At 44.6% G+C, this 19,965-nt stretch overlaps 1 protein-coding gene across 1 annotated transcript in view; it reads left to right on the top strand.

Annotated features, from left to right (window-relative positions):
* Nucleotides 1–19,965, top strand: part of THBS4 (thrombospondin 4) — a 43,533-nt gene that overhangs the window by 10,438 nt on the left and 13,130 nt on the right. Inside the window, exons 3-10 of the mRNA XM_044266317.1 lie at nt 8,570–8,817; nt 11,140–11,248; nt 11,630–11,712; nt 12,050–12,101; nt 12,318–12,529; nt 14,079–14,216; nt 15,742–15,810; nt 17,648–17,800. Coding sequence (XP_044122252.1) covers nt 8,570–8,817; nt 11,140–11,248; nt 11,630–11,712; nt 12,050–12,101; nt 12,318–12,529; nt 14,079–14,216; nt 15,742–15,810; nt 17,648–17,800 — 1,064 coding nt within the window. The remainder of the gene's footprint in view (nt 1–8,569; nt 8,818–11,139; nt 11,249–11,629; nt 11,713–12,049; nt 12,102–12,317; nt 12,530–14,078; nt 14,217–15,741; nt 15,811–17,647; nt 17,801–19,965) is intronic.

The following is a 19,965-nucleotide window of genomic DNA, read 5'->3' as shown; positions in this document are numbered from 1 at the left end:
TCTGGTACAAATGATCTATCAGTTGTTAGCAATACAGGTGGTAGAATCTTGATAGAAATAAGCATTCTGTAGAAACCACCTGGCTGGACAGAAGATCTGGGTGATGCTTTTCTTGTATCTAGCATAGGGCAACTTTCCAGTTAGTATTTTGAGTTTGAGTCACAGTTAAAAATTTTAACAGCTGTGTCCCCACGAATATGTCTCTAAATTGCTTAGCCCTGGTTTATTGTCTCTAGAGTGGGGGTGATAATAGCTACCTCGCAGGTTGATTGCAAGAACTGAATTATATAAAGTATAATTTTTTTTAGACTGCAAAGCCCAATAAAAATTTGAGGTTTTTCCGTAAGCTTCTATAAGGTAGGTAGAAAGAAAGAGCGAGAGAGAAAGATCTCTACTTTTTCGACAGCTCTCTTCTCAAGATGATTTGGCAAACTCTTGACTTGCCCTGAAAAGGCCTTCACCTTTCAGAAAAAGCAAACGAGGGGTGCCTGGGTGGCTCAGTTGGTTAAGCCACTGCCTTCAGCTCAGGTCATGATCCCAGGGTCCTGGGATCTAGTCTTGCAACTGAGGCTCCCTGCTCAGTTGGGTGTCTTTTTCTCCCTCACCCTCTGCCCTTCCCTCACTCCCATGCACATGTTCTCTCTCAAGTAAATAAAAACTTTAAAAAAAAAAAAGAGAGAGAGAGAGAGAAAGCAAACAAGAACTGCTTTTTTAGTCTTAATTTGATTGCCACAGAGGAACAACTTGGTGCTGTGGTAAGGAAGGGAACCCCAAGAATTTGCAGTAATGACTGCAGACAGTCAAGCTCCTTAGCCTAAGGATAGGATGTGTCAAATAGACTAATGGTTCACAGGGAAGCCTGTGGGCTAGAGAGAAATACAGTATGAGAGAGAGAGAGAAGGGTTTCAAAATTAGAATTCTGAACCCAGTACAGACGGTGGATAATGAGGTGTGTCAGATATTAATATTTATGGAGACCTATAATGTACCAGGACTGTGCTGAAGGCTCAACACTCATTTTCTTTTTAATCTTCACAGTACTCTTGTGAGGTACCCTTGAATTAGCTCAATTTTAAAGTGGTCATGTACAGAAAATGGAAAGAATTTTAGTGAAATTTAGGACAAACTCCTGGAGGGTTATACTATTATCTTTGTATTGGGGGATTACCTGGGAAAGAAAGCTGGGATTATTTGAAGGTAAATGAGTTCGCTAAAAGGTATGCTGAACTTTTTTAAAAGTAAAGATTCTAAGCTGATAGATCACAAAGATGCTGTGAGCATGACATATCTTGGCATCAGAAAAGAATCTTACGAAGTCATTCATTATACCTTTCTGGATACTATAAAAAAAAGAATGAGCTAGATAAATAGTACTGATAGAGGCTGGTAAGTTGTTTTGTAGCAAAGCATCTAGAGTTTTTGACAAGGCTCTATCTTGGGCATTGAACCACTGAACATATCAGTGACTTAGGTGAAGACATAAAGAGTGTTTTATCATGTTTGCAAATAGTACATAGCATAGCTGGAAAAGACGGTGGAACATGTTAGATGCTGTCATCAAGATTAACAAGGTCCTGCCATTCCGACAAATATGCCACAATCAGTCAGGTGAAATTGAATGGGAATAAATGTAAGTCCATCATTTAGGAGTAAAAAATAAAATGCCAAAGTACAAGATATAAGACACCTACCCAAGGAGTTCCAGTCAACAACATTAGGAACCAAGTAGTGTTGAGCACACAGCCTAACCTTTAGCAGATGTTTAGAAATGTTTGCTGAATGAATGAATGCAAAGATATAGCGATATAACAGTTTTTTTAAAAATCTCCTTAAATTTTAGGCTTCATTAATGCATTTATGTGGCCAGATTAAGGGAGCTAAGGAGTCCCACCTTGTTGCTAAGTGTCCAGGCCACATCTAGAATATTGTCTCATCCTGGACACATTTCACAGGGACATTCTCAACTCCAGAATTGCCTTAAGGAGAGTCGCCAAAACAGTAGTCGTCTAGACCCCATTTTTTTTATGACCTCACAAATAAAAATGTTAAAGGATCTGGAGAAGTAAAGGAACCAGATAGAAGACATGAGAGAGATGAAAGCTGTCTTCAGATATTTGAAGAATAGCGTTTAGATGAAGGATAAGACTCAATCTGTCTATAGCTCTGAAGAGTGTAGTTACAGTATAGTTATAGTACAGTTACAGTATAGTTACTGTCTGTTCCCTCTGACTCCCACCACATTGTGTAAGTGGGAGTCAGAGGGAACAGATATTGGCCCTGTATTTGGAAAATCTTGGCAAGTGATCCAAAAGTGAAATGGGTTTCTCTGCAAAGTAATTAGCTCCTTGTTCCTGAAAATGTGCTGGTAGAGGCTATCCTTTCATTGAAAGGATTTGTGAAGTGAGATGCTGAGCTAGATGACTTACAGTCCTCATATTCTGTGGTTCTGCTAAGGCCAGAGAGGTTCCATGGGCGCTTAAGGAATTGCTTGGCAACTCTCTCCTGCAAGCTGACCTTGGGATTTTGTACACAATCACAGCTTTGCCGTCCCCCAGAGAGCTGCGGACATGATGAATCTCATAACTTTTCAAAATATAAAGCCCTCTGCAGATGTTTAATATCCTCACTGTGCTTCCTTTCCCTGGATGGTTTCCTTGCACAGGGCGTGTGTGTGTGTGTGTGTGTGTGTGTGTGTGTGAGTGCACACGTGCGCGCGCGTGTGTAGGTAGGTAGGTACACTCTGTGTACTTTACCTTTGTTCAAACTGCTATAAGAAGACTTCAGAACTTCCAGACTGCATCCGTCACACCTGGGAGTCACCCAGAGTACTTTCAAGAAAAGCGATTTGATGATTTACCTTTTATATGTCTTTCCAAAGCACTGAAGTTACAAAGACCCAGTGTATAGGGCATGAAGATAAATAAGCAAAGGCAAACAAGAGTATCCATCACAAGAGACATTAATGGCAAGAAGGCTTTTTTTTTAATGTACAATTATTTAAAAAGAAGAGGAAAGGTTGACAGCAGTGGCTTTCATCATATATTTAAAAGTGCCAAAGAGCAAAGTCATTTGCCAAGCAAAGCAGAAAGCCCCAGACTACCTTTGCACGCTTGCTGCCCGCAGGCCAGGTCACTCTGAACTCTTTTCCCCAAGCAGACAAAATATTATCATTTCCAGTCCTTGAAAGCTGGTATCCTCCTTCATTGCTTTGACATTCAGTCCATCATAATATTTTTGACTACCAAGTCTACTTTTTAAACAGCACCTTTTGAGAATTCTTTTCCAAGAAAACAGTATGTCCAATCCTCATTGCTGGGGTTTGCACTTTCATCTCCTGCCAGGCCGGGAGATGGTCTTTAATCAGGCTAGGCTCTGCGGTTCTGGTGTCAGGCTGGTATCCAGGCCTGGAAATAGAGCCATAAAATCAGACCCCAAATTGTCCAGTGTGCAAAGACGCGAAGTTTAGAAGGAAAGGATTTTCAAAAAGAAACCAATAGAACCTGCCTCCCCCACATTGTGGAAGAGACTGTGGGTAAAAAAATAAATAAATCAGAGTGGATACAATGAGTACTCTGTTTGATCTATTTTTCATTCAGTTGATAGTTGTATTTGGTGTTGTCAGATGCTATGGTATACGTATGAGAAAATTAGTAAGAAATAGAATCCTAGTCTCAAGTGCTCTAATAGAGAAGATAAGAAACACAACCCACCGTTGTGTAGCAGTTTATAGTTTCTGCATTTTCATGTTTGGCTACCACTGAAACGAGACAGAAAAGGCAATTATTATTAGCTCCATTTAATAGTTTAAGAAATGGACCCTTGGAGCATCTGGGTGGCTCAGTGGGCTGGAGCCTCTGCCTTCGGCTCAGGTCATGGTCCCGGGGTCCTGGGATGGAGCCCCGCATCGGGCTCTCTGTTCAGCGGGGAGCCTGCTTCCCTCCCCTACCCCCTGCCGCCTGCCTCTCTGCCTACTTGTGATTTCTGTCAAATAAATAAATAAAATCTTTAAAAAAAAAAAAAAAGAAAAAAGAAAAAGAAATGGACCCTTATCAAAATGAACCGGCCCAGGGTCACATAAGTTATCAGGAATCTGGGCCATGACCAGACTGTGCATCCTGGGAACGTTGAGCTAGAAAAGCCCAGAGCAGGTGTTATGGGAACAGGAATGAGAACAATTGCCAGGCGTGGGGAGGAAGGAAGACTTCAGGGAGGATGCATTGGAGCTGGATGTTGGCTTCCGCTGTGCAGCAGTGATGGGTCAGGAAAGAGAGGGATAGAGAAGAGAACATTTCACAGAGAGGGAAGGACGAGGGAAGCCAGAGAAAGCTAGAGAGAGGTGAAAACGTAAGACAGGTTGTTCATCTTGGTGGGCATCAGCAGCACAGAGGGGAATGATGCCAGGGGAAGGTTGCAGCTAGTCCTGGGACGAGGTGTTCAGGTATGACGTATGAACCACTAGAGCGCTATTAAAAGATTTCATTTGCTTGTGGCGTGTGGCTTTGAGAAGGCAATTCACTTGATCAGAAGAGTCCTAAAAGGAGCTCAAGCTGTCAATCCAGAAGAATTGCCACAAGAAAACTTCAGTAGGAAGGTGAGTCAGGAATCTGGGGTCACATCCAGCGATAGAAGGGCATAGAGGTGGGAGACACCACACGGAGCCCTGCAACCTTGGGTTATAATCAGATGTGCACGGGTCTTTGTCCTGGCCCTGAGAGAACCGGGTTGAGAGCCCCAAGATGCTGATTTCAGCTAGTGGTGAGTGAAGAGAGAGCATGAGAGCTCAGCAAGTCTCCGCTGAAGGAACAAAGATGCGCCCAATGACTGTTTTCCCGAGTGGAGTTCTCCTAGAGGTGGTGATGGGCAGAGGGGTGGAGGACCCAGGAGAAGATCACTGCTTCCAGCTTCAGGAGGCTGGCTCTGCACTCCTGCTGGAGGAGGAAATGATTGTGTTCCTGGCGCTGTAGTACTTCCCCTCTGTTTTGCTCTCTGTCCGCTGTGTGTGTGTGTGTGTGTGTGTGTGTTGGGCTAAGCTAGGGCTATGTGAACACTGGGAAATGGGACTAGAGAGAAGAAGGCAGCCATGTCTGTTCTCTATGTCTGTTCTCTGCTGTTCCAGTGGCGCTGTCTCTGCAGAAGGTCAGGGACACGTCTACCCAGCAGGCTGCAGGCTCCTGGAGCCAGAGCTTTCAACTGTTTCTGGAGTTGCTATGACTGATGTGAAAACATTGAGCTTCCTGAGCAGGTGCCTGTCTGCCCTCTGGGGTAGTCTTACTCCTCTGAAGATAAAATAAGTATTGAAGCACTGAAGTAAGGAGTTTGCAATAAAACAGAAAAATGAAGAATGGAAGCCATAAGAGGAATGCGAATGACTGGATCAAATATGAAGAATGGCAAATGTCAATGCACTTGATAATTTTTCTGCGAACAGACACCGTGAAGACGGAAGTTTCCATAATTCTTCTTGTCCTTTTTTTTTTTTTTCCTTTTTCTTCTTACTATTGTCACAAGATCTAGGAGCACAAGGAATTTGTCATTTCAGTATTGCATTGCAACACAGAGCAAGGCAGAAGTGTAGAATGCCCTTAAATGACAGCATGAACACGACAGGAGGTTTTGCTGCCTGCAATGGATGTTGAATTGCCACTCTCCAAACTTTCTAATTTATATATATGAAATGCTTTCAGTGCCATCGTTTCATTATTCATCGAAAGTGCACAGGCACAGTGTTCAGTGGGCACCTGTTATATGCAAAGTATTCCGCTGGGTACTATTTATGAAATTAAACTTGGTGATTCAGTTGTGAAAAGAAATCATGGCCCACATGCCCTGGAAGGCCTGTTAAAAAGCAGACAAGATGCCCATAACAATATGTTTCCTTTGAATTCCACAGAAATACCAGGTTGGGGAAGAAAACCAAGACCGTTTGTTTTAAGCCACTAGGGGTATCCTCTCCAACATGTTAATATATGGAGTCTGGGGATGCCTGGATGGCTCAGTGGGTTAAGCCTCTGCCTTCAGCTCAGGTCATGATCTCAGGGTCCTGGGATCGAGCCCCGCATCGGGCTCTCTGCTTAGCGGGGAGCCTGCTTCTCCCACTCTCTCTGCCTACTTGTGATCTCTCTCTGTGTCAAATAAATAAAAATCTTTTTTTAAAAAAATATGAGGAGTCTGGATTGTAGCTGCAAGGAGAATAAGGACGTGTTGACTCTACGTGTCTGTGACCTCATTGAAGTTTGGTGGTCCCAGTGGCATTTTCATAGGCCTATAAAAACTCCAGGTACTTGTAAACTATTTAAAATAGTAAAGAAATAAGAGTTTTAAAAGTTGAACTAGTGGGAGACCTGGGTGGCTCAGGCAGTTAAGCGTCTGACTCTTGGTTTCGGCTCACGTCGTGGTCTTCGGGTCTCAGGGTAGTGGGATCAAGCCCCATGTCTGCTTGTCCCTCTCCCTCTGCTCTCTCCCTTCTCTCTCTCTCTCTCAAATAAAGTCTTTAAAAAGACATGTTTTGTTCAGTTTTCCCCCTTTTGGGTACCATATGTGCCTCCAGTTTCCAGCTATGCAGTTACTACCTAAATTCTCAACAATATTAAATAGAGGGGTAAAAATTCTATGGTATCCTGTATTTACAATATCTCAAGAATTTTTACTCCTCTTTTCTTCCTTCCTGTTCTTTCTTTTCATACCACAGTGATTTATGTCTTATCAGTCCTTTACTTCAGGAAACATAGTACTCTACTATTGTCCTACGAAGGCCTTCTAGCCAGTCTTGTCTTGCCAAGTCTTACCAATTCTTTTCTCTTAGTAAGCAAGCTGTGGTGACCACATAAGCAGAAAAGAAGATCTCCTTACTCCTCCTGGCGTCTCTCTACAGTACAGAACCTAAAGCCATCTGGCCCTCTCCAGCCATGGTCAAATGGAAAAGCAGACCTAGTCTTGTGGGAATAACAACCTAGAAAGTGTAATATATTTGGAGGAAGTCTTCAAGTAAACTCAAAAGTTTCACAGTAGTGATTATTTTCTCTGGCAGCACCACAACATAAATAGGCTGGTGACTCCATGAGGCAGCACCAAGTTGGTACAGAAAAGGTACCTGAGGAAAAATAGTCCAAGTTACTTGCTACAAAGCATACAGCTTGACGGAAACACAGTCTGGGTATAGGTGTGTAAGTCATTGCTTCTTTTTTGTGTATTGTATAAGTAATTCATGTTTCTTGTGCAAAAATTAGACAATAAAGATGAACGAGAGGAAAAATTCATCATCCAAGCAACCAGCAATGACCACATTAATGTTGACATATTTCCTTCTAATATTCTGTATATTTTTTCTGTATGCGATTACTCGGTGACTCAACACTTTTTTCACTCAGCAAAACACTGGAAACATTTTTGGGGTTTTAGCATGCACCTATTCCATAGTATTCCATTTCATGATTATATCATAATTTAAGTAGCCAGCCCACCCTCTCTTTTTATACATACGTGTTGTGCCAAATTTTTCTTATATATTTCTGAAATGATTGTTTCTGGTAATGAACTTGGGTTTGGCAACGGTACCTTTGAATGGATCTGGAGGTGTTCTTGGTAGGCTCGCTAAGCCCTTGGAAGCAATTCACTTTGGTCTTTATTGCAAACCTCACCCAATGGGCTTTACTCCCAAAGGCTCAGCAGCCAGGAATAGATTTTTAGCTCAGGGCTCAACAAATTCAAGACCATAATAGAGTAAAAACAGACAGAAAACTAGAATCCTAAAATATGTCTGAATTTTCATTTAACAAAAAAGTGAAAATGCTTGAGCTTAATAAGTTAAGTGAATAGACAGCTACCTACATAGAAAAAACAACAACAACAAAAAAAAAACAAAGAGAAAATGAGGTGGTGGATCCTCTTCTAGTCCTTCTTTTGCGACCATGGGTATCTTCGGTTCTCTGAGCATTGTTAAACTGAAGATGGGTTGTTGAGGGACAGTATGACAGATCCTGCTCCATTCGGTATATGCTTACACAGGCCTATCCATACATCACCTTCTTTTAGTCATGGAATAAGCCACAGTCAGTTTCAAATTCTGGTCCTGCCACTTAAGACGTCCTTGAGCAAGTGCCTTCCCTTTCCTGAGCTTCACTTTTGTCATCTGGAGTTATTCCAATTTGCTAGTTTGCAATTTGCTAGAAATTAAATGTTGAAAGCAGCTCAGGGCAGCGCCCAGCCCCCCAGTGTAGTGCTCAGGAAATATTTGGTCAATTAATTTATGCGTTGAAGAGCTTACTTGGATTTCAGTTGACTTCCAATGCGTTCTGCTTGCTCATTGTACTTATTGCTGTCTGAAATAGCGTGTTTTCAGATTTACCACCTACTGTCTTTGCATGAGCACAAAGCATCCTCAGTAACAGAGTGGCTTACCCGTGCCTAGAACAATGGATGGCACTTAAGGTGTTAAATATTTCTGCTTCCAGCTTCCTTGGATTCTTTTCTGTAACTGGGCCTTGTGACCTAGAGGCTCAGCAGAGACCTGCCCCAGCCCCCAGCCCCACGCCCCTTATCTCATCATTGACTGGTATGTGCTTGCTTCCAGCCATCCTCCGTTACCTGAGGAATGACGGGAAGATTCATTTGGTGGTTTTCAACAACCTGCAGTTGGCGGATGGCAGGCGGCACAGGGTCCTCCTGAGACTAAGCAACTTGCAGCAAGGGGCTGGCTCCGTAGAACTCTATGTGGACTGCACCCAAGTGGATTCTGTGCGCCATCTCCCCAGAGCCTTTTCCAGCCCCTCCCAGAGTCCCGAGTCCATTGAACTGAGGACTTTCCAGAGGAAGGCGCAGGTAGGAACACACAAACCATCCTCCAACCTGGAAGGATGGGCTGCCCAGGCTCAGGGAGGGCAGAGGAATGTGCCGAGGTCAGGAGTGGGTCTGACTGCATAATTCTAATCACCTGGGGAACTTAAACTCTTGCTAGAGGGCCCACCCTCAGGATCAAGGGAATCAGAATCGATTGAAATGGTGCCAAGGTGTAGGTATTTTTAAAAATACCGATTCTAATGGGAAGCTAAAATGGAAAGCTGCTGCTTTAGATGCTAAATGAAGACCTTTTGGACATAATTGCAAAGTTGGAAAGGATTAGCAAAAATTAAAGAAAACAATCTTAAGGGATGCCTGGCTGGCTCAGTTGGTAGAACATGTGACTCTTGATCGTAGGGTCATGAGTTCGAGCCCCATGTTGGGCATGGAAATTATTTCAAACAACAAAAAACAAAAACAAAATCTTAGGGCAGTAGATGATATAATTTTAATCTTTCTATGATGATAGTATTTATTACTTTAACAAAAGTGATAAAGAATGATTGGAAGCTGCCAAGAACTTAGAAACAATATTTTTCAAAGGTCTTATTAGAGCATCCCTAACAAAAGGGACCTCATTGCCAACTTAGTTCCACAAGGCTTTGAAAGTTCCACCACGTCTGTTGTCTGTTTTATGCCATGTTGATGGTATTTTTCATTATATCATGGCACCTACTGTAAAAATTGCTGCATGTATTTCTTTTAAAAAATTTGTGTTAGGAGATAGTTTCCTATGAAGAACTAGCATTCTTTGTCCTTTCCATTAATTATAACTATAACTGATCATAGTTCCTGAATTTTATCTGATATGGAAGTCAATGCCAAAATCAGTAACTGTGTTCATCTGTTATGGCCCATAATGTTATTTTCTGTGCCTCAATCCTCACTTTGCATTTATGTTTTATTATTTTATTATACATGCTTTAGTTACAAGCTGCTCTGAGCCCTTTGTACAAAGAGGCTGGGAATAAATAGTAATATCCATTACAACTAGGAATGCTGAGAAGTTTTATATAATAATGTAAAACTATTAATCTGATACTAGAATTTTGTGCTTGGAAAATAGGAAGCATCTTCAAGCAGAAATTTCAAGAAAGCTAAAATTCAAGGATTTTGTTTTGTTTTTGCAGAAAAAGAGAGAAAGATGTTTACATACTTAGTATAGATTTCCATAGATAAAAAAAAAATAGTGAAGAGAGAAATATGCTGAACTTTATTTCTGAATCCCTAGGGGAGCCCAAATAATCAGAATGATAGAAATTGTGTCACTGACATTTCAGAAATTCATGTCTACCACCAAATATAGTCAATTTCCAAAAGCCAGGAGTCAGCCGTGACAGGGTCAACAGAAACTATACCTACTGGAATTTTTTCAAAAGTTCTAATCCTTAGATGATCAGAGACCCTCACACTCTATCTTCACAGTCACCTCATTTATTCAGTGAATTAACAAATAGGTATATTCTAGGCATTAGGGAAAGCATAGGAGGCAAAACAGTCATGGCCCTGCCCCCACAGAGCTCATAGCCTGACGTCCAAAACAATATCCATTATATAACAATATAATGGATATAACAATATCCATTATATAACACATGTTGTACGCGTCATAAAGTAGAACTCTGAAAATCCTCAGCATCCTCATTTTTAAATTAAAAGGTGATGACTTTACATTGGCAATTCACATAAACTCTTTCTGTCATGAACATATAATGGTCCGATTAAAAGTTACAAGATAAAGCAGTAAGGAAATTGACCTTGGGACTAACAATAAATGATTGACATCAACCCAAAATGTAAACATACGATCCCAGCTACCTAATAACCCTAGAGTATACCGCTTATTCATTCTCCTAGCCTGGGACGATCAGGGACTTCGCTAAAACTTGGAGCTAAGACATCCTAAAAACAATCATGTTTAAAATTGAGATCAGTATCTTATTTATTATGGTCTAAGCTCCATAAATAAAGGCCAGACAATTCTTAATAGGCTCCTGACATAAAATAACTTGCTTACCATGAAACTCAAAGCCTTTCCTGGCCTCAGATCCACCTTGATGCACCCTCAGGCCAAGCTGGAGGCTCAAATGTTCCCTAGGCTGTTGGCTCCTTCCATATTTGCTTCAGTCAAGAGGATAGGGCTGGCCGGTTTCAGGAACAAAATCAAACCCACAGAACTATGTAAGATGTTCGAGTCCAAGGATACAGGGCTACTTAGGCTGTTAGGAAAAGTGTGTGAGTATGCGAGCACATTAGCTTCTGAGCAGCAGCAGCAGCATGTGGTATGGATGTGATTTCTTCCAGGACTTCTTGGAAGAGCTGAAGTTGGTGGTGAGAGGCTCGCTGTTCCAGGTGGCCAGCCTGCAGGACTGCTTCCTGCAGCAGAGTGAGCCGCTGGCCACGGCAAGCACAGGTGTGGGCTCTGGGGCGGGTGGCACACCTCCATCGGTCCAGATAAAGCCTCAGGCCCCAAGGGCCCTGGGTCCCACCCCTGAAAGGGGGACTTCGGCAGAGAACCCCAATAGGATGTGTCTACAGAGATCAGTCTCTTGTGCCAAAGTCCAGGACAAGAAAATATGTCCATTGCACTTTTGTTTTTATAGCTCAGGAATGTGGGCTAACAGCCAGTAGCCTCAGTATCATTTTTTAGGTGAATTAGATGAATAACCCCAAGTTAAATTCCTGTACGTTAGGTATTTGTTGTGATGGTTCCCTGGGAAGTCACTGGTTTTCAAGGCACTGGAGGAGCGTCTGCTCACGGCTGAAGGCCTTTGCTTTTTTGCTGTTGCTACAGGAGACTTTAATCGGCAGTTCCTGGGGCAAATGATGCAGCTAAACCAGCTACTGGGAGAGGTGAAGGATCTTCTGAGACAGCAGGTAATGGCAAGGACATCAGAAAACCCTGGTCCTGCCAGAGACGCTCATTGTACGAGTGAGCAGTGCTGCAGAGGCAGTAGAAGTGGGCAGGCAGGCGGGAGGCCGACCTCAGGCGCCTCTTGCATCCAGCTCCCTGGAGGTCTATTAGGAGGGCTCTGGAAATGGGGGTCGGATACGTGAGAAACACGGTGGCTTGGAGCAGAGAGGGAGCCCTCAAGGGATACCTGAGCACTTCTTTAAGAAGCGTTTACTAGATTGCTACCCGGGAATGCTTTCATTCCCAGATTACATCTCAGATCTCCTTTTCCATCTTGTTTTTTCTTCCCCATTTCTCAAGGTCAAGGAAACCTCATTTTTGCGGAACACTATCGCTGAGTGCCAGGCTTGCGGTAAGTGCTGTTCCAGTAGCTGCTTTGTTCGGAGTTGTTTGGGCAGGGGAGGATGGTGGAGGGCCTGGGGTGAGGCGACACCGACGGTGGCTTCTGGATGGTTGGCACCAAGTTGGAGGGAAGGGAGGGCTTGTTGGGAAACCAAACTTCGTTTTGTACCAGCTGTGTGTGTTTTGCTGGTGGTCAGTAGGTCTACGGATTGTTGCTTTTCTCTAGGTCCACTCAGCTTTCAGTCTCCAACCCCAAACACACTGATGCCCCCGGCGCCCCCCGCCCCCCCGACACCCCCAATACCACCCGTGCGTCGCTGTGACTCCAACTCGTGTTTCCGCGGCGTCCGCTGTATGGACACCAGAGACGGCTTCCAGTGTGGGCCCTGCCCTGACGGCTACACAGGAAACGGGGTCACCTGTTCTGATATCGATGAGGTAACAGTTCACCTCGACGGCGTGGGGGCTCCCTAAGTGTCTTGGACACCCTGCAGCCAGGTGGCTGTCCTGGGGTGTCCTCCAGCAAGGTGGAGGACTTGGGGTGTCCTCCAGGTGACATAACAACTACACCCTTGTGAACCCTGAGAGAGCACGAGCGACCGCGAGCAGGGGGACAGAGTAGGCAGGACACACCATGGTGGCGGCATGGATCATGTCTCCTTGTTCTGTCTGCAGCTCGTCCCCCAGGCGGTGTTGCTGCCCTGCAGACATTGGTGCTTCCAACGCTGATTATTTCTGCTGTGCAATCAGCATTACAGTTTTGATATTTCTACACTTCTACCTTTGGGGGCAGAGGAGATCTGTGTTAGGGTGTATTTCAGGGCTTGCAACTAATTTCTTCAGCCTTCCTAAACTGGAAGTGCAGACGGGCTTCTCAAACCAACAAGACCTGTTTGAGGAGGGCCTGTAATCTGTGAGTAATCAGAAGTGCTGAAGGACAGAGCCAGAGACACACATACAGCGAGTACAGGCTGCTGGGCGGGCTGGCAAAGCCTCTGCAGGAGACTGATTCAAGGGCACAGCTAACCAGTCTTGAGTCCAGTCCCAAAGCAGTATTCACATGTGTAGCAAGGCTACCGTGAGAATATGCCTTTCTCTTCCCACCAGGCTAGAAGAAGAAAGAAGGGGCATGCAAGGAATTTAGGGGTGTGCGTGCGTGCACGCGCACGCGCACACACACACACACACACAGCTCTGCAGGCTCATGGTAGGACTGGGCTAATTACCTCCTGAGTAGTAAGCAATTAAGATGGTCTGTAGTAATCCCTCAATTGGAGAATCATTGTGCATGTGTCACAGAACTGCATCTGGTTTCTATCTGTGAGCTGGAATTTTCCTCCTTTTGAAAGTGCAGGAAGTGGTCATGTTTTTTACATTAGTTGAAGTGGTTAGGAAAAAAAAAAAAAACAAAAAACCAGTCTCCTAGACTCCACAGAGAGCTTTGGAAGAGCTGTGGACTTGAGAGGACATGAAGGCAGGCACAGCCCTGATAGACCACATCTTACAAAGACACAAGTGCTCTGGCTCGGTCTTCTCTCGATCTCTTCAGTGGAGAAGTTGGCCCAGTAGTGTGTTTGGATTCATCTAACAGCCAGCTAACAAGTGGTCCCGGAGCACTGTCCTTTCACGGCGATTTTTCAATTACAAGGTAGAATATCAGGGAATTGATACTGGGAGGTAGACTGGTGATCAGGAAGGACCTTTTCACTTGGCCGTGCCATTCTCCCGTGATTCAGCAAAGCCCACTGAAATGTAACCCCATCCTGTGTGTGTCTGGGATTCTGTGGGTAACGATGAAATAAGAAGCTTTTATTTCCTTTTACCACTTTGGGCACCAACTAATGGATGGTTAGGCAAAGGAGCACATCCGAGTAGATGAATGAAAGTTTGTGTTTTCCCTGTGAGGCTGAAGACTTTGTTTTTTATTTTTGTTTTTTGTTTTGTTTTATTTGTTTATTTATTTATTTATTTTTGTTTTCCTTTCCAGTGCAAATACCATCCCTGCTACCCAGGTGTGCGCTGTGTGAACTTGGCTCCCGGCTTCCGGTGTGAGGCCTGCCCGGTGGGCTTCACTGGGCCCGTGGTACAGGGTGTCGGCATCAGTTTCGCCAAGTCAAACAAGCAGGTGGGCTGAAGTGATGGTCTTTCTATTCATTTTTTTAATCTGAATTACCAACTGAAAAACTTTGGTTTGTTCCCACCTCTTTCATTATAACCTCTTTGAACAGCCAGTGCCACATGGAATGTCACAGGGCCCTGCGGGCAAATGAGGACGCTTTCCGCTCATTTCTGAGCAATTATGTTCATCATGTCTAGTAGGAAGGAAGCTGTTAAGTCAGGATAATAGAGCATCACTAGGAGAACAGTGAGTGAGGTAATACTAAACACGCGGCGAGATTTCCAGCCTCTTCTGTTAGCCATTGAACATTTTGTCCCACAGAATAACTTGAGAATCAGGGAAACAAATAAAAGCTTTGAAAAATTAGGTCACTTTTATAGAGTCACTGTGGCTGCTAAGAAGCTGTTTCAGAGATGAGACTAATTCAAGAGTAGAAATAATCCCCTGAGGAAACCCCCTTCTTCTTTATAAGCTATAAATTGCCATAAAGCACTTGAGCACTTTGTGACAGTCTCCATTTTATTTCTAAATGTTCTACTATATCGTGGCTGTTATTTAACTCACTGACTGTGAAATTCTTTTTGATGTTTTCAGCCCTTGAAAATGGTTGGTCTATAAATATATTTTACTACCTTAGCGAAATTATTAGATTGAAGAAGGGCAGGGGTTTGTTATTTTCTAGCTGCCTATCAAAGGACTCTAGAGGGCATCGTTTTTTAGACTAGAAAAAGGAGGCAAGCTGGACACGTAGGAGTGACAAGAAGCCGTTAGAGTAATGACCCAGAGTTTTTCTTCCTCTCTTCTAAAGACAAAATCTCCAAGACCAAACCAAGGAGAATAGACAAAATGAAACAGTCAGTGCTTTACGTGAGCTAGTAAGATTTCCAGCAGTGTGGTAGACGGAACTGAAGTAGAAGAGAGTCAGCTCGCCACAGCCTAACAAATTCAAGTTCATGGGACATGGGAGCTGGGTGTCGGCCCTAGGAGTGGGGATCTGGGGTTTGAGCATCTATGCACACCTTGGGAAAGTCCTAACGCCCCTGCAGAAAGACACAGCTTCAAAGAGCTACCCTACCTGTTAGAAGGAGATGAGAAAACCGCTAGCCCTCACAAGGGACAAGGAAGCTGGATGTCATCTCTGGGACATGGTCGACAAAAAGGGAAATTGCCCACAACAAATCAAAGCTTCAGGGTTGTACAGTATACTGCTAGGAGCTTCAAATCTATGTTACACATATAATGTGGGAATAGAAGCCAGAAAATTAACAGAAAAATTAGCCCTGGAGTAGGAAAATCCCCAGGGTGCTGGCTAATGTCAACACCATACTTCTTGTGAAATACCGGATCGGCAGCTATCACTTGAAATTGGGTTAGGTACAGAGTGATACAAAAACAAAGAGGTGGCTAAAATAATGCTCCTCTTAGCATTGTACCTGAAATTCCATGCCTTCACACAAATCTATCAAAACAAAGCAAAATTTATTTGCATTTCTGTTTAAACAGAGTATCTCTCTGAACTTTCCTGCACTAGGTCTGCACCGACGTTGATGAGTGTCGAAATGGAGCATGTGTTCTCAATTCTATCTGTATTAACACTTTGGTAAGTATTTTTTCATTTTTCATTTTTCATTTTTTCATAGAACACTTTGGTAAGTATTTTTCATTATCAAAGCAGACCAGTTATTGAAACAAGTGTATGTTTATAAATCATAACCCCAAAACACACATAGAACAGATGGGCACAATGTATCTGATTGGCAAATGAAGATAAAAGTTCATATTGAAAAAGAGCTTTCCATGTAAGAATAATCTTATAAGTAATTTTTATATGTAAAAATTTATAATTATATATAAATTTTATATATATGAAATTTTTTATATAAAAAATTTTATAATGCCAGACTTTAATTGAAGTTGCCATGTTAGGCTTTCAGAAAAAAATGTATTGAGTAAACCATTGGTCTTGTATTTTAAAAACGTGAAGATCTTCTGAGTTTATATGGTTCAGAATATGCATTGTATTGGTGATGACACAATCCCCAAAGAGTATTCATTATTTTTAGGAATCTTTTCAAAAGTCATTTGTATTAAAATGCTTAGCCCTTGGGGGGGGTCCAAAATGTATATTCTGGTATATATTCAGAAATATATGTATATTTCTGAAAGTTCTTGTCCACTGATTGCAGGATAGAGGTGTGGCCCAGTAAACTGTCCACAAGAGAGCCACTGAGTCCATGACAAAATGGCGGCTTCCCACTTGAGGTCCATGGGAAAGTTATCCCATCTCTAGGTTCCTAGTTGCCTTGTATGTAAAAACATTTTATAAATAACAAATCACATATTTGAATCTTGACAACCATTTTGTCTCTAGGCACTATTATTCCCATTTTAGAGTTGATGACGCTGAGCTGTGGGAAGGTAATGGGGCCCAGGCCTACCATCTCCTAAGGCTTCCGGTCTGGCCACAGAGCCTGTGTTCTCATCCACACACTCTGCTGCCGTTGCTTCTGGGCTTCTCCCCTGGGCTGTCTCACCTCGTGTGCCGATATCGATTTGGGAAACTCTGACCTGAAGGGAATCACTCACACCACCTGGGGGAAGGAAACCAGATGGTGGAGCTCTCTAGAAAGTAGAACTCCAGCGAACCTCAGGAAGGGGCAGAGGCAAAAGAGCAGGAGCAAAGAAAAGGGGAGACCTGGCCCCACGGAGCCATCCCGTGAGGCTGACAGGTCAGGAGGGGCCACCAAAGAGCACCCTTTGGCCGTGGCAAGCGGGAGGCTGCTTGTGACCAGAATCCTTGAGCTATAGACTTTACACGGATGTCACTCATGAAATGTAAATTTGATCTCAGTCAAGCTGTTTTTAAAAACCATGAAGTCATGGCTGGCCCGGGCAGCACCGTTGCCGTGGAGCCGACAGCTAGCTCACTGGCCACCGGCACCGCCTCGCTCGTTGAGAATTCTCAGGGCAAGGCCACTGACATTTCTCTGCACTCCTGTTCTCCATCACTCAGTTGTAAAAAAGCCAAAGGAATGGTAAAAAAAAAAAAAAACCACAAAACCTTTTTCTTCCCCCCTAACCTGCTTTTCAATCAAACCACCTCCCTTGTCCCCAGAATAAATCCTCACCCCGCCTCCCAGAGCTTCATGGGCGCCATCAGTCCTTTCCCCTTTTGTCCTCACACTGGAGCTGGCAGGCCAGTGACAGTGGCTCATTCCAGCCTTCCTCCCTCACATCTGCGTGGCTCGCTGCCACTCCCGGGCTGGTGGCATCTTCCTCTGCATTCCCACAATCTTAGGGCATGCACGCGGCGAGGCAGGCAGGGGAGGTTGTGTCTTCCCGGCATCATCGAGTACGTGTGAAAACAAACATGATCGCGGTAGCTTTGCTCATGGTTCTGAGCCCACGGCTCATGGTCTGATCTTTGTTCCCTGCAGGGATCTTACCGCTGTGGGCCCTGCAAACCAGGGTACACGGGTGATCAGACAAGGGGGTGCAAAACCGAAAGGAACTGCCGAAATCCTGAGCTGAATCCTTGCAGCGTGAATGCGCAGTGCATCCAAGAGAGGCACGGCGATGTGACCTGTGTGGTGAGTTATTGGTCACCTGCTTTACCAGGTTTTCGTCCTCCATCTTAAATACCACCCCTGCCCGGGGTTCTGCTTGCTTCTCGGAAGAAAGTGCTCAAAAGTGAAAACATTCCCATGGAGATAAGCACAGACTGTAACCGTCACAGGGTTTGCTGAGCTCCTGGAGAGCAGTCTCAAGTCCATTTCACATCAGTTGCCTTTTCTCTCTCTCTCTCTCTCTCTCTCTCTCTCTCTCTCTCTCGGCCGGGGGTCGACACCCTATCCTCGGGCACATCAGCAGAGGAGCCCCCCCTCCATTTCCAGGCACCCACTGCAATGGGCCAAGAAGCGAGAAGCAAGCTGGGAGGGAACCTCCTCTCCCTTCCTCCCATCTACCCTCTTATTTGTTTGTGTAACTAAGGAGCACGCTGCTATCCTTTCTAACTGTCCTCAGAATTACTCCCGGCAGCAGGGGACAGTGAAGGGGTGAGCTGCCAGACACTCTCCGAGGGCCACTGTCTCCCCTCAGGAAGCAGTAGGGGGCCCACGGCACCACTCCGTGTCCGCCTACACCCGGATTCAGGAATAGCTCAGTGGACGGTCACTCTCCTCCCTCTCTGTTCCCCTGGAGCCCATCTGGGGAGGAGGCGGCTGGGGAGAGAGCGGGACCGTTACAGGCTGAGGCTGGTGCTGTGCCAGGCAGGGGTGTGGGGAGCCGTAGGTCAAGAAGCAGGCCTGTGCCTGCCCTCCACTCCCAAATCCCAGGCTCTAGGGTCCTCAGGACTGCCTTCCTGCTAGGCCAGGTCGCCTGCCTTCCTGCTAGGCCAGGCCCTGGGCAGCGGGGCCCTTCCGGTTCTGGAATCTGCAGGTTCCCATTGATCTCCTGACCCTTCTTTCTACCTTGAACGCGGGCTTCTTCAGCGTTAGGCTCACAAAATGTTACACAGCAAGCATATTGCTTTTCAAATAGGGAAAATGCGAAGAATCAGGCCGAAGTTAAAGAAAGAAATATAATAATAGCATCCGTTCTCTCTGGTGGCACAGATAGTCTGTGACAACGTCCTGATGAAGGAGCAAGCTGGGTCAGAGGGGAAAACCCCACAGTTTTCCTAATTCCAGTTGCCTGGGCATGTTTATTACCATTGAGAGGCAAGGGTGAATCTATGTGTAAAATCCTAATTTTCTGCGAACAAATTAATGACTTCCCTGGGATGGTGGGTGATGGGGCTCTTAATATGTTTTTGAATTTGTAATAAGGCACAACGACAGATGGGAAAGGATTAATATACTTGGTGTGACTACTAAAATAATTTAATCTGCCAGAAAATGGCTCATTAAAAATGTATTTGTTCCTAGAGGAAATTTTTCCTTCATTAAAATGAGTCAAGGACCATACCCCTTGGCTGAGCTCTCCAGGCCTTCTGAAGGCTGGTTGAAGCAATTGAGCGGAAATAGGGGCCCTATAGGGAGGGCCGTCTTTGGCCTCCTGCCTTCTAAATCCCTGGTTGCAGAAGGAGCGCCTGGATGATTGAGAACAGGCAGCGTGCCGCCCAGGAAGTCCCTGGTCTTCAATCACCGCACTCGGATTAGCAAGGCCAAGAAATTTAACGTTTATTCATGGAAAGTTTCTTTTCCCTTGGCCCTGTTTCTGTTCCGCAGACGCTCTGCTTCATCCCCCACCCTGCCTTTCTGGTTCCCTCCTCTTTTCCAGGTCCTCCTCTTCTGTGTTCCTGGGGTCCTGCCTGCCCCCCCCCGCCCCCGCAGGCGCCTATCCTGGTCCTAGGCTGAGTTCCCGGTCCCACCTCATGCCCAGGGCACCGTGGAGGGAACCATTTTTTTTCTCTCTGGTTTGCCATCTCTGGCCATCTCTGGTACAATAGGATCACAGCAACCTTGCAGTGTCATTGTATAGAGTGGAGACTATGGTTATACAATCTGATAGAGGAAAACTCTTCATGCCTGTTACGCTGGCAGTGGCTGTTGGTGGCAGGGTACTTGGGTAGACTTCTCCAGGGACAAAGAGAACCCAACACTGTACCTGGGGGAGTCCTGTTAAAAGAGCATGAATAGAGGTAAAGCACCTTGAAAAGTTATTTTTTTTGTTGTTGTTGAGAACTAATCTAAAATACTGTAAAGTGCAGAAGTAGAACTGTAGTTCAAGAATGGCAAGGGAAGTGCCACAGAAG

This window comes from Neovison vison, chromosome 1, assembly GCF_020171115.1.
Source record: "Neovison vison isolate M4711 chromosome 1, ASM_NN_V1, whole genome shotgun sequence".
Taxonomy (NCBI): Eukaryota; Metazoa; Chordata; class Mammalia; order Carnivora; family Mustelidae; genus Neogale; species Neogale vison.
Note: the sequence above shows the minus strand (reverse complement) of the source record. Positions and strands in the feature narration are given on the sequence as shown.